Below are 14,424 nucleotides of genomic sequence, written 5' to 3'. Positions count from 1 at the left end.
AGAATGTTTCCTGCACTTTTATTTAAAACTTTAGGCTGCTTGCAGACAAGAGTATCACAATTAATCGCTGTAACTCCTTGCAAGGGCAGAATGCTTATTCAAACTGCTGCTAACTATCCTTATTGGTGGAACAGCAAAATTTCCTTGAAAAGTTTCTGTACCTTATAGTCTAACAACAACAACAACAACAATTTTACTATTTATACCCTGCCCATCTGGCTGGGTTTCCCCAGCCACTCTGGGTGGCTTACAGCATATATAAAACATAGTAAAACATCAAACATTAAAAACTTACCAATACAGGGCTGACTTCAGATGTCTTCTAAAAGTTATGTAGTTTTTTATTTCCTTGACATCTGAAGGGCAGGCGCCACTGCCAAGAAGGCCCTCTGCCTGCTTCCTTGTAACTTTGCTTCTCTCAATGAGGGAACCACCAGAAGACCCTTGAAGGAGGATCTCAGTGTCTGGACTGAACTATGGGGGTAGAGATGCTCCTTCAGGTATACTGGGCTGAGGTTGTGTAGGGCTTTTGTAAAGGTCAGCACCAGCACTTTGAATTGTGCTTGTAGCCAGTGAAGATCCTTTAGGACCAGTGTTACATGGTCCTGGTGGCTACTCCCAGTCACCAGCCTTGCTGCCACATTCTGGATTAGTTGTAGTTTCCAAGTCACTTTCAAAGGTAGCCCCATGTAGAACGCATTGTGGTAGTCTAAGTAATCTAGGTTCTCTTTTCCTTTTTTAAGGGGAACACTTAAAAGTTATTGTCATTTTGCCCTTTAGACCTTCTGTTATGGTGCCCAGTGCCCTGCTTCTAAGGCAAGGGGTAAGAGCTAGATAAAAGAAAAGGGGAAACTCCCTGTGATCAAGAATATATAACTTTACATCACATATTAAGATCAACACATATATTTATAGCATTACATGTACTGCCATTCTGATGCATTTGGTTATACTGGTGTCACAGTGAATCCACTTTAAAGGCTTTTGCAAGTTTTATGATCTCTCTCATCCAAACTCCTTGACTGAAGGTACAACTGCAAGACTCATTAACTCGTTTCTGACTGAAATGTTCACTTTACCAGTATTAATACAAGCAATTAAGCCAGAATTTCTTCTGGCAAAAACAATCACAGCAGATGGCACCTTTTCTCTCTATTAATTTTCGATTGGACATGTACTTTGGCTTGTTCAGTCATGTCACAGTCATAACATAACAAGGATCATTCAGGCAAGTACAATGACAGCATTGTATGCATGTATGGTACTGGAAGATTTCACCAGCTTGCAGCAGTCTGTATAGAAAAGTTACACTCTTCTGGTATCTCTGGGCACAGATTTCATGTATAACTTGCAGTGCTGCTAAAAAACTAAATGGTGAAAAATGAGGCTGTCTTCGCTCCCTCTTAGAAAATACTGGCCAGTAGCTTTTCCCAAATAATACTTGCTTTTAATTTTTTAGCTAAACTTGGTACTCTCTAATACATGGTGGTCCAAAATGTGGCCTGAGGTCTGCCTGTGGTCCTTGAGACCTTCTTGAGCAGCCCTTGGCAACATTTAACAACCATCTGCCCTGCAGCCCTCACACTGCCATCCTGAAGTACTGGGTTTTGGGGAAAAAGTGTGAGGATCTGACAGCGTCCTCCAGTCCTCCTGCCAGCTTCTCAAAGTCACGTTTGCAGTTTCCCAGCTTTGTAAATAAGCTGGGAGGACTCTATTACCTTGTCAGAGCCTCACAATCCTTCCCAAAGCCTAGCACCTCATTTAGTTGCCTTTGGGAAGGCAGTGTGAGGGCTGCAAGGATGTGTGTATATGTGTGTGCGCCAAATTTTGGCCTTGCTCTGCCTTCCCATGTGCATGACAAGGCATTGTTCTGTGTCGAAGTACTCTTGTGGCCCACTTGTTATGAAAAGGGCCGCGCTGCCCTAATAATATCTGTTAATAATAAGTTCCACCATCTACAGTGTTATATCTAACTCAAACACCAGCATTTAATTATAATGCACAGCTTTTGGCACATACTTCATGGAGGTCAGTCTAAGTGGGATGCATTATTGGCAATATAGTTTTATTGTAAAGTATATTACTGTGTTGCTCCATAAAATAAGTTTTTAGTTAGAATGTACATTTCCTTATTTAAGAACGTTTCCCCCCCTACTATGTTTATTGCTTGTGTGCATTGAGAAGGCTGAATCTAATAAGCTGCTTTTACCATAATTTTTAATTACAGGCAGCCTGCATGCAGTTCATAAATGCCCTTGTCACTTCCCCTGAAGATCTTGATTTTAGGATACACTTGAGAAACGAATTCCTGCGCTGTGGACTAAAGAAAATATTGCCAGTAAGTTATTTGCAGAGGTACTACTAATGCACTGAATACCATGACTGCTTGCCTTATGGTGATAAATCATACACAAGTTTTTCATGCTGCAACCAAGTATGACTTTAATGGTTATTTATAATTTGTAATCATAGTGAAATGGGAGCAAAATGCGACAGCATGGTTAGTTATCCTGTTCATCTAGGAATTTATCTGTTTTTAGTATATACTGTATATTGGATAAGTAAAACAGACATGGGGATTTAGGTTTTAAATCCACCTTTGCATGATAGACTTTGCTATCTGGAATTGCAGTATTTAAGGATCAACTCCTCATCTTCAAATGACTTACAAGAAGAGCAAGATAATGATAACAAAGCATTTTGCAATTATTAACTTATTATTTATCATAATTTTGCAATTATGACAGATAACAATAAACTTCCATCTTGTGTTTGCTGTTAATTGCAAGAAAAAGGTGCCGTCTGTAACTAAACAATACAAGTATATTGAGCATATCATTAGAATAATAGAACAATAGAATTGAAGAGTTGGATGGGACCCAAGGGCATCTAGTCCAAACCCCTGCAACCCCCGACAATGTTGGATTTTCAGCTAAAGTATACATGACAGATAGTCATCCAACCTCTGCTAAAAATCTCCAAGGAAGGAGAGTCCTCCCCCTCCCAAGGAATACTGTTCCTCTCTCAAACAGCACTGTCAGAAAGTTTTTCTGTTTAGTTGGAATCTCCTTCCTTTTGAAGCCATTTGTTCAGGTCCTGGCCTCCAGAGCAGGAGAAGACTAACATGGTCAATCTTCCATGTGACAACCCTTGAGATATTTTAAGATGGCTGTCATATCTCCTCTTAGTTTCTTCTTTTCCAGGCTAAACATACCACTCAACCACTCCTAATAAGGCTTGGTTTCCAGGCCCTTTATCATCTTGGTCACCCTCCTCTGTACACGTTCCAGCTTGTCAATATTTTTCTTAAATTGTGGTGCCCAGAACTGGATACAGTACTCCAGGTGTGTTGTGACCAAGGCAGAATAGAAAGGGGCTATACTTTCCTTGTTTGGAAGACTATACTTCTTTTGATGCAGCCTAGAATAGCATTTACTTTTTTTTGCTGCTGCATGACACTGTTGACTCATGTTAAGATTGTGGTCCACCAGGACCCCTAGATCCTTTTTACATGTATTACTGGCAAGCCAGGTGTTCCACATCTTATATTTGTGCTGCTAATTCTTCCTGCCTAAGTGTAGAACCTTACATTTGTCCCTACTGAAATTCGTTTTGCTAGTTTTGGCCTAGTTTTCTAATATGTTAAGGTCATCTTGAATCCTGATTCTGTCTTCTGTGACATTAACTACCCCCACCCAGTTTGGTGTCATTTGCAAATTTTATGAGCATCCCCTCAGTACTTTCATCCAAGTTGTTTATTACTACATTTAGCAACAACGGGCCCAGGACAGAACCCTGCAGTATCCCACTTGTCACTCTTTTCCAAGATGACAAGGAACCATTAGTTGAGGACTCTTTGAGTTTGGTCAGTCAACCATTTACAAATCCACCTAATAGTTACTTCGTCTACCCCACATTTTACCAGCTTCTCCACAAGATGGGGAACTTTGTCAAAAGCCTTACAGAAATCAAGATACACTATATCCACAGCATTCCTCTGATCCATCAAACTTGTAACACTATGAGAGAGAGAGAGAGAGAGAGAGAGAGAGAGAGAGAGAGATGAGTTTAGTCAGGCGTGACTTGTTTTTGAGAAATCCATGTTTGGTCTTAGTAATCACAGCATCCTTTTCCAAGTGCTCAAAGACAGACTGTAGAATTATCTGTTCTAGGACCTTTCCTGGTATCAGTGTCAAGCTCACTGGTCAGTAGTTAACTGTGTCTTCTTTCCCACCTTTTTGAAGATGGAGACATTTGCCCACCTCTAGTGGGGACCTCACAGTTTCTCCAATAATTCTCAAAGATTATAGACAAAGGCTCTGAGATTCCACCCGCTAACTCCTTTAGTAGCCTTTGGTGCAGGTTATCAGGTCCTGGAGATTTGAATTCATTTAAAGTACCACCTCTTTTCCTATGTTGGGCTTTTCCTTTCTTGCATTGTTTATTCTGTCATCACCAGGTTAGGCATCACTTTCCTTTTGAGTGAAGACAGAGGTAAAGTAGATGTTGAGCAGTTCTGCCTTTTCTCTGTCACCCAATAGCAGTTTTCCATGTGGAGGACTTACTACTTGCTTGCCTTCCTCTTGCTTTGAACATAGCTGAAGAAACTTTAAAATTCTTTTTAACCTCTCTTGCAAGCCTGAGTTCACTCTGTGCTTTGACCTGCCTCAGCTTCTCCCTGAAAGTGTTGTACACTCTTAGTTTGTGATTTCCCCTGTCTTCTACATATTAAAGTGGTACCTCGGGTTACATACGCTTCAGGTTACAAATTCTGCCAACCCAGAAATATTACCTCGGGTTATGAACTTTGCTTCAGGCGGTGCAGCAGCAGCAGGAGGCCCCATTAGCTAAAGTGGTGCTTCAGGGTTAAGAACAGTTTCAGGTTAAGAATGGACCTCCGGAACGAATTAAGTACTTTACCCGAGGTACCACTGTATATATGCACTTTTTATGCAGCTGCACTGGTTTCTTTAGGTGCCTCCCACTTCTTTAGGTGCGCTCCACATCTTGCCCAGTGTGGATAGGTGGACCCAGGGCTTTTTTCCAGTGGGAACTCATAGGAACTCAGTCCCGGCACCTCTCAGGTGGGCTCCAGCCCCTCTCAAGTGGGCTACATTGCCATTCTAAGAGAACAAGGGAGGTGCTCATGGTGAGTTCCAGCACCTCTTTCTAGAAAAATAGCACTGGGTGGACCTCAAGTTGCTGTTCCTTCTCTTCCAGCAAGGCAACCAGCTTGCACTTGCTGCAGGTGTAGTTTTGCATGTTCTCAGGCTGAAGACAATCATGGCACAGGTTACTGCAGCAGCCCCCTCAATGCCCATGTCTCTTGGTTTCACACACAGCATGAGACAGCATTGTGGGCTTCTCCTCCTCAAACTCCCTCTCTAAACGCCCTCACAAACGTCCCTGTTTATAACTCCTGGTCATGAGAGTTTCACCTGTTGGATTTCTTTCTGTAGTGCTCAAATTAAAAGTGCAGCAGCCCTGCCTTCCTGATGGGGCTATTGCCACTGTTCCTATGGTCCATGTTTGAACCTGCTGCCGTGCTAAGATGGTGGCATCCATAAGGTCCAATGCTTGAAGAGAGGGTGTGTAGGGAAATCACAGAGATGAGTTTTGCTAAATGCTGAAAGGGAGGCACAGCCAGCTGGGAAGTTCTGAGCAATTTTTGTACCCTACCACTCCACTTTTTCTTGTTTGCTTTCTTACTTGATTTAGTACTGCCTGGACATGGGGAGAGAGGCGAGTGGGAAACCGGGAAGAGGAAGCTTCCCCCTCCTCATATTTTTTCCAGCCAGCTCGTCTTTGCTCCCTTGTTTCATCCTTCATGGATTAAGCGCAGATTAAAAACTCAACTCTGGAGACCCAGAGAGTGCCTGGGGAAGCAGCATGGGAGGACAACCTGAGGATCCAGACTAGGGTGTGTTGGTGGTGTTGAAGACGGGGCTGTGCTTGGCACAGCTTCTCTTCCTCCTGTTTGGCTTCCACCGGGAAGGGTCACCACAGCATAAGGAAATGGGAAGAGGCTGGAAAGTCTTTCTCCTGGAGCCTCAAGAAGGCCACCCTCCTACCAGTTAGCATTTTAAAACATTTTACAGTATATTTAAAATACATACTATTTTTCTAAAAAATACTCTCAGAATTTTTTAAGAGGAAGAAGGTAAGACAGACATTGAAAATGATAGCTTCTAGGTCCCCTAAAAGAATCTGGTAAATAAAGAATGTGTTATTTACCAGGAACAGCTGGAGCACAGATAAAGGGAGTGAATTGTTTGCACACTGATTTACTAATGCAAAGGCACTACTGCCAGTAAGTTAAAGATATTTGGTGGCACGTGGTGACCCAACTCTCTATTTTGATTTTGATGCTTCACAGAGGGCTGCATGGACAAAGTGAATGAAGGTGAAATCTCATTGCATGAGCACTGAATATAACCCAGAATTAAGTTGATAGAATGCCATCATAGTTGCCAAGAACAATATTTGATTGTGATTCTGAATTCTAAACAAGCTGTGATGGAGAAAAGTTTCTTGAAGCCCATATAGAAGGGAAATCACAAAATGATAAAAGAAGGCATGGTTTGTTGTGGTAATGCAAGTCTAAAGCTAATCTGGGTATAGTTTGTTAGTGGCACAGCTTATGTTCCCCAAATCATACCCTATACTTGATAGCCGTGTTGGATCTATTTGTGTGAACTGAAGTTATAAGTATACTTTGACTCCTGTGCAAGCTCTTAAAATCTCCTAGAAGTTTGTAATAAAAATTCCAATCTCCGATATCCATCTCATCTTCCTGATGCCATGATGGTAGAACTTCTTTTCTCATTAGTCAATTTAAGTGTATATAGAATAGAAAACTATGCTCTTGTAATTTTCTATTATAAACAGCTCCTATAAACAAGTAATAAGAGTTATGGCTCTTAGACCAGCATTTAAAAGATCTCAAACAGTAGCCCTCTGCACCTATGGTACACAGAAAACAGCTTTTGGAATCCTGGGTAGCTTCCAATGCAGTTTGTGATATGTTAGTCTAGGGAAATGAGAGCAAAAATCGGACTGGCTGAACACAAGCGTTTGGTTCTACTAATGTAACACTGAATATCAACCTCAGTTGAAAAAAACATGTAACATATTCTCTGTTTAGCTTGCTGTTGTGCTAAATTTATTCCATTAGTATAAAATCAAGATATACTTTCAGTTATGTTCTTTTTTTCTAAAAGCCCAGTATACAGCTGAACAACACTTATATCTAATTATTGGTTCTACGTTTTCCAAGGAAAGCTGAATTTATTTAGCTACAAAAACAAATGGGTTGCTGAAAGTGCACTTCCATAATAGTATTAGATGGGCTGTTCAGGGCCACCCCTATACTGTATAAATAGCAGAAGTGACAATAACTTTCTTGGGTAAGTGCTCCTTGCAGCATCAGCCTTTTGCATTTTAACACGTGGCTATAATTTTTCCCAACACTCTCTTATAACATCAAACACTTGGTATTTCATCAAGCAAATGCTGCAACTATAATATGGTTCAGTGGGGAGAACTGCAACTTTATCACCTATTTTCTTAAGAACCTTAGCATTTTAAAATATTATGACCTCAATCCTCTGTTGAATTATTTCACTGCCAAAGAAGAATTAGATTAATTCTATTTAATGAGTTTGACTTTCCCTAAGGATTGTTTATATAGACCATAGGTTGAACTCGAGGAAAACAAAATAGTTTTGTGAGGTGATCACACCTTATTTTCTGTAAATTGTGCTTGGTTAGAGAATTTTTGAAAGAAGACATAAGCCGTTACATAAATTATGGTTACTATATTCTTTCAAAACTTGTGGGTTCTAAACTACAAGTGTTGCCTTCTGGGTGTGACATTACTCTATATTTTTTCCCAATTCTCTGTTTTAATATAAAAGGACTCTAAACAAAATATGCAGAGTGTTCCTGTCCAGGGTTCCAGCCAATCAGTCCTCTTCCTGGATACTCCATTCTGTCTTTCTTTCTACCCACCCTGGCTTTCCGTTTCCCTCACCCTGACCAATTAGCATTCTGTGTTCACTGAGCATGCTTAGTTCTCACTAAGCTGTTTGGATCTCTCCCCCCAATCATCCCGCCCCCAAGATATCACCACCACCAGCAGCATTAATTCATTTTATATACTGCCCTTTATCAATAGATCCCAGGGCGATGTACAACATTAACACATTTTACAGGGCACAGTAATAAAAACATAATAAGCAAAATAATAGATAGCATAACAATTAAATAAGCGTAATAATACCCACCCACCCTCACACCAATTATTTAATGTCCAAAAGCTTGGACTGTTTTTGCCTGGTGCCTAAAGACATGTAACGATGGTGCCAGATTAGGCATCCCCAACCTTCGGCCCTCCAGATGTTTTGAGACTACAATTCCCATCATCCCTGACCACTGGTCCTGTTAGCTAGGGATCATGGGAGTTGTAGGCCAAAACATCTGGAGGGCCGCAGGTTGGGGATGCCTGTGCTAGATGAGTCCCTTTGGGGAGAGCATTCCACAAACATGGAGCCACCACAGAAAAGGTCCGTTCTTGTGTTGCCATTCTCCTAACTTCTCAGGGAAGGGATTGCATAAAGACGGGCCTGGCATTCTTTATGTATTCTACAAGCATTATGGTTCTCCAAGCAATTTTGGCTACATAATGGTGAGACATTCCCCCAGAAGTTTGGAATCAGAATATAAGATGTGATTGAGCTAGCACGTTTTCCTTTAGTCTTTACATTCTTCTCTACTTCTGCTTATTGTTTATATTAATTATGTTGATGGGCTGTGCACTTAACTGTAATCATATCATACTGTTGTGTGACATGCATATGCTCCATGGAAATGCTCTATAAAAACTGTCTTTTCCTTTGCTTGTCTGGTTGTAGTCTCAGTTTACAATGCTACTTGTCCCATTCAAAAGAGGGAGTCAGTGTAGGTGGTATTCAACTAAGTCCTACTCAGAGTAGACCCACTAAAATTAATGAACCTAATTTAGTCATGCCCATTAAGTTCAGTGGGTCTACTCTGAGTAGGACTAGCATTAAATACCACTCCATGCTTGCTCAGGTTGTTGGGACTCTGGCAGTACCATTTTTTATATATGTATATATAAAACCATTGTTTTATAATTAGTATAAAAGGTAAGGGACCCCTGATAGTTAAGTCCAGTTGTGAACGACTCTGGGGTTGCGGCGCTCATCTCGCTTTACTGGCCAAGGGAGCCGACGTTTGTCTGCAGATAGTTTTTCCGGGTCATGTGGCCAGCATGATTAAGCCGCTTCTGCGAAACCAAAGCAGCGCACGGAAACACTGTTTACCTTCCCACCGGAGCGGTACCTATTTATGTATTTGAACTTTGACGTGCTTTCAAACTGCTAGGTTGGCAGGAGCTGGGACCAAGCAACGGGAGCTCACCCCGTCGCGGGGATTCAAACTGCCAACCTTCCAATTGGCAAGCCCTAGGCTCAGTGGTTTAACCCACAGTGCCACCTGCGTCCCTTTAAAAAAATTAGTATAGGTATAACAAATTGACGCAGGTGGCGCTGTGGGTTAAACCACAGAGCCTAGGACTTGCTGATCAGAAGGTTGGCGGTTCAAATCCCCATGAGCTCCCGTTGCTCGGTCCCTGCTCCTGCCAACCTAGCAGTTCGAAAACACGTCAAAGTGCAAGTAGATAGTGCAGCGGGAAGCTAAACGGCGTTTCCGTGCACTGCTCTGGTTCGCCAGAAGCGGCTTAGTCCTGCTGGCCACATGACCTGGAAGCTGTACGCCGGCTCCCTCAGCCAATAAAGCAAGATGAGCTCCACAACCCCAGAGTCGGTCACAAGTGGACCTAATGGTCAGGGGTCCATTTACCTTTTTAACAAATTGGAACTGGTGTATTTCAATTGAAGTTATCATTTTTCCTGAGCAACACATAAATATAAGAGAGGTTGTTTGAAAAATAACCATATTTTATTATTGAAAATTTAAAATAGTTGTTGACTGGCAGAAAAAAAATGTTTATTAAAATACATCTATCTCAAGGCTTGCTTTTGTTTCGTATTTGAGAACAAAACTTGAAAAGTTAATAGCACAAAATACGTTACAGCCAGGTTCCGAAGGATCTTATAAGGCATATAAGGCAAAATTATTTTCTGTTGGTGTCTAGATTCATATTTTTATTAGGTTATTTGAAATTCCGTCTGCAGTCATAATTATGTCCTAACCTTTGGCATAATTTAGACTTTAATTTGAATGTGCAGTTAAGGATCCACATTTTAATGAGGGAATATAGATGTGTAAAGTGAAGGTGATAGATTAGTGCAGATAATCGGTTGCTTACTCATTTAATAAAGCAGGGTGTTAGTAGGTCTGATCAATTAAGGAATGTTCTTAGGAACAACTTTTGCACAGACAGGTTTATAGTGGAACATCCTGACTGGCAGATGTTCACCCTTAATTAAACCTTTTTTTCTACAAATTCAAGTCTTATTATTTGTATGTAGCCTTCAAGTTAGTATAATTAGGTTTTTAGTGAAAATAACATTTGGGGTAAATTAAAATAGGTTTATTAATATTTTAAGTGTCTTTCAAAACTTAAGGCCTCTTAAGATTGAACTAAGTTTCTCTGCTTCATTGAAATAGTGGCCTGGATCAAATAGTAGCTGATATAGAGGGATAATTCATCATTCACTTCTAGGTGTTGGATAATGATCGTGACCTTTTCAATGAGCTTAAATTCAGGATAACTCTCAGCTAAGCTTTATTTGTCAGCAGGACTATTTCAAAGTTAAGTAGATTGTGGATGGTTAGAAATCTAGAAAGAAAAAGTTAGTATTTCTGATAATGTTTCTCAGCCCCTTCATAATACATTGCAGACCAAGATCCAGCAGGCTTTCTTGTGAGTAAAAGCACCATACTGATTTCTTAAATAACATGATTATTATATACTGCTTTCTTTTTGTTTGCTATTGTTTGCATCAAAGTAATGCTTTCATTTTGCCTGCAAGAGGTTTTATTATTTATGCATAATGCATGGGAAAAGTTTGACTTTCTTTGCATCTTCTTTGCATTTATACATCTCCATATTATTACTTAAAAACAAGATAAGTTTTTAGTGTTGCATGGTTCAATGACTTACAGGTCTCTGCCTACTTGATACTTCTGGTATGAACATGGGATAGTCATCATTCCTCAATACAGTGAGTTCTGTTCTATGTGGCTAACTGTGGGCTCCACATTGCTGACATTTTTGTTGTAGGCGCCACACCTGGTCATCTTACTTCTCCTATTATCGTCTTTGAATGTCCTCACTTGTGATTATCGAATGTCTTTTGAAATCTGCGAGATAAAAGGGATCATAGTAAAAGAACTTCAAGGTGATATATTAATCCCAACAATCTCTAGTGTGGCATGCTGTAAAAGTTTGGATTTTTCTTTTTTTCTTTTAAAACAACAACAACAACTTTGATGCATGCTGTTTTTACTGTGTTACAAATTAATAATTACTCTAGTATTTAAACACAAGTAGGAACCTAGGCAAAAAATTGTTTTACATAAAAACAGGAGTACTATGCAGGATGGAGAAAGCAAAATAGTCATACTGTGAGGTTTAAAGTTCACCAGATCTATGTTGTAATGATACATACATTGCAATTTGTTAGAAGTATTTTAAATCAAACAAAAACTGGTAGAAATCAACTACTAAACCAGATTCATATTATTAACAGCCAATAATTGTTCATACTTAGCATTTAAAGGAAGGGAGGAATACAGCTCCACTGTATAGTCAAGGCTGCTTAGAACATAGTACTCTTCAGCCAGTATGCTTTATACTCAGTATGATAGATTTAATGTCTATCCTTTCATATGTCTTCATAGTCTATGAAGGCAGAGTGATTGTTCTGATATAAGGTAATAGGATATGATCATATACATACACTCCTTAGGAGGAAGAGTTTCACCTTGTAGGACCTACAACTGGGAATGAAATACATTTCCAGCAGAGAGTGCCACCCAAGGATAGATACTCGCCATGGGTAGTCTTGAGAAATGAATTTGTCACAGCCAGACCACTCTCAAAATTCAGAAATTTAAATACCATCAACACCTTTTTACATAAGGTCTGACAGTCTATAATAATAAAAAAACTCATTGAAAGAGCTCCGTATTCTGGACAGATATGCACCATTGTAACCTCATTTGAATTAGAATTGTTCAAATTGAGACTTTGAGGTTAATGTGGACAAGCATTAATAGTGCAACAGGACTACAAGATAAAGATGCCAGTCTACTGTGATTATGCAACTGAAGGTAACACTTTCACATAGTATTTTAGTTTATGACTGTTCATGGAGAATGCATGAGCAAAACCAGTTCCTTAATGAGCACATTACATGGAATAGGCATTCACAGTTGTAGTGGCAGAGTAGGAGCAGCAATTTAAGCAGAATTCTCAATAAGCCATACTTGGGACTGTTGTGCTTGAATATATCCATGTGCTTCATTCAAATGCAGTCAGTGTTGCAAGCAATTTGTGTCATAGCTGCATGACTCCTTCAAGGTATTTTTCAGCTGCTGTACTGGATCAAGTTTTTATTTGATCTAGAAAGTTTTTGATGTTTGTATGCCTATAAAGTACATAATAAGGTGAAAATTTCTGTTACACTTTTGCTTTGTCTATGGTGTATCATGTACATGTATCAGCAACCAATAGTCCTAAGTCTGTATGTATCATACTGTGGCGAAACATATTTCTTACTTAAATATATAGAGGATGAGAAGAACATACGGTGGTTGTAAACTCAACATATGACCTTCAACTGCGTGGTTTTGCTTGGTTGTACCGTAGGTATAGAAGAGTTGAAAAGTATGCCATTAAGATAAGTTTTATGATAAACTATTCAATTTATTTCATGGAATAATAGGATCTAAAAGAGAAGGAGAATGAAGAACTGGATATTCAGTTGAAAGTGTTTGATGAAAACAAAGAAGAAGACTTAATTGAGTTGGCCCACCGCCTCAGTGACATCAAAGTGGAAATGGAATATCCTTTTAAAGGACTGTACAATTTTATTAGAAATGAATGCTTGCAGAAAGTAGTTTTTTGCAGTAGTGCTAAGTATTATAATCTAATTACTTGGGGCATGCATGAGGAAGTGGAGAATATGTGCTGGGATGTTATTTCAAACTGGGCATAGACCAGTTGGCACTAATAATAAGTCAATAAGACATACGTACAATTTTTGGAACTTTCCCCTTGATTCACAGAAAGTGCATCTTATTTAAACAGATAGTTGAGAAACTATAGACTAGGAGTAACTATTGAAGAGTATACGTTGAATGTCTGGAAATAAAGTATAAGGAGAATTAGATGCGAGAGAATTGGCCAACTAATGGAAATCAGTATGTGAAATTTCGTATCCCCAGTATTTCTTCTTGACCCCATTGTCTCCTTAGGGTTCTCAGGTCACAATGCTGCAGTAACAGTTGTAGTCACAACTAGTGGAATTACCTTGCATGATCTAGGATAGCATTCCCCAACTGGGTGCCCACCAGATGTTTGGACCACAACTCCAGTCAGCTCTAGCCAATATGGCTGTGCTAAGTGGAACTGATTGGAGTTGTAGTAAAATAATAATAATCTGAAGGGCATCCATTTGGGAAAGGCTGGATTTTATTTATTTATTTATTTATTTCCCACATTTTTCTCTGACAGCAGCTTGCAACTAAAATAGAAACAGCTAAAATATATTTTAAAATAATTAAAACCAATTAATCATGCACATGGTTGTATTGTAAGACATAACTTTAAACATCGGAGGGAAAAGTAAGTTTAAAAGAGGCACATATATTCCCTTCTCTTATGATAACCAGCTTCTGTAGTTAAACATAAGTAGAAGAGGAGCTCAAAAAGCAAAGGTGACACTTAATTTGGCTTTTGTTTCTTGTGACCACTTTACCAAGGATTACACCTAATGCTTCTGTCATCTCTTTTCTCACAGATTTTATCCCTTTCAGCCTGTGCCTTCTTGGCTTCCTAATTTATGGTTCCCAGTCCTACAACCCCTTCCTACTTGCCTGCCCATTTCCTTTCCACTTTTGGAGGTTTGGCAGCTTGTCCTGTTAACTGTAGTCAAAATATATTGGCTAGTGGAAGCAAGTAAACTTCATAAACTTTGGTTGAAAGTTGGCTTGTTTCACAAACTATAGTTAAGATTAATCACAGTTCCTTTAGATTTGGATGATACTGCAAAGCTTCTAAAGTCATTGTAACTGCACCAGATTGGAGTAGTGGGAGTGCATAGGCAGGGGAGGCTAAGTTTATGCTTATAGCAGACCAGTAGCTTAATGCTGGTAAGTGCTAAGTGTAATAATATGTCTCTGATTTCCTAACAGTGTAACTTTTCTAAAACT

The 14,424-nt window shown here is 39.6% G+C and overlaps 1 protein-coding gene across 6 annotated transcripts in view; it reads left to right on the top strand.

Annotated features, from left to right (window-relative positions):
• The window catches only part of DIAPH2 (diaphanous related formin 2), a 343,566-nt gene that overhangs the window by 66,058 nt on the left and 263,084 nt on the right, over nucleotides 1-14,424 (top strand). For all 6 annotated transcript variants that reach the window (XM_053374498.1, XM_053374497.1, XM_053374496.1 and 3 more), the window contains 2 exons: nucleotides 2,228-2,338; nucleotides 12,936-13,054. In XM_053374498.1, the coding sequence (XP_053230473.1) occupies nucleotides 2,228-2,338; nucleotides 12,936-13,054 (230 nt within the window). The remainder of the gene's footprint in view (nucleotides 1-2,227; nucleotides 2,339-12,935; nucleotides 13,055-14,424) is intronic.

Source organism: Podarcis raffonei, chromosome Z, assembly GCF_027172205.1.
Source record: "Podarcis raffonei isolate rPodRaf1 chromosome Z, rPodRaf1.pri, whole genome shotgun sequence".
Taxonomy (NCBI): Eukaryota; Metazoa; Chordata; class Lepidosauria; order Squamata; family Lacertidae; genus Podarcis; species Podarcis raffonei.
This window is presented reverse-complemented; position numbering and strand designations above follow the sequence as displayed.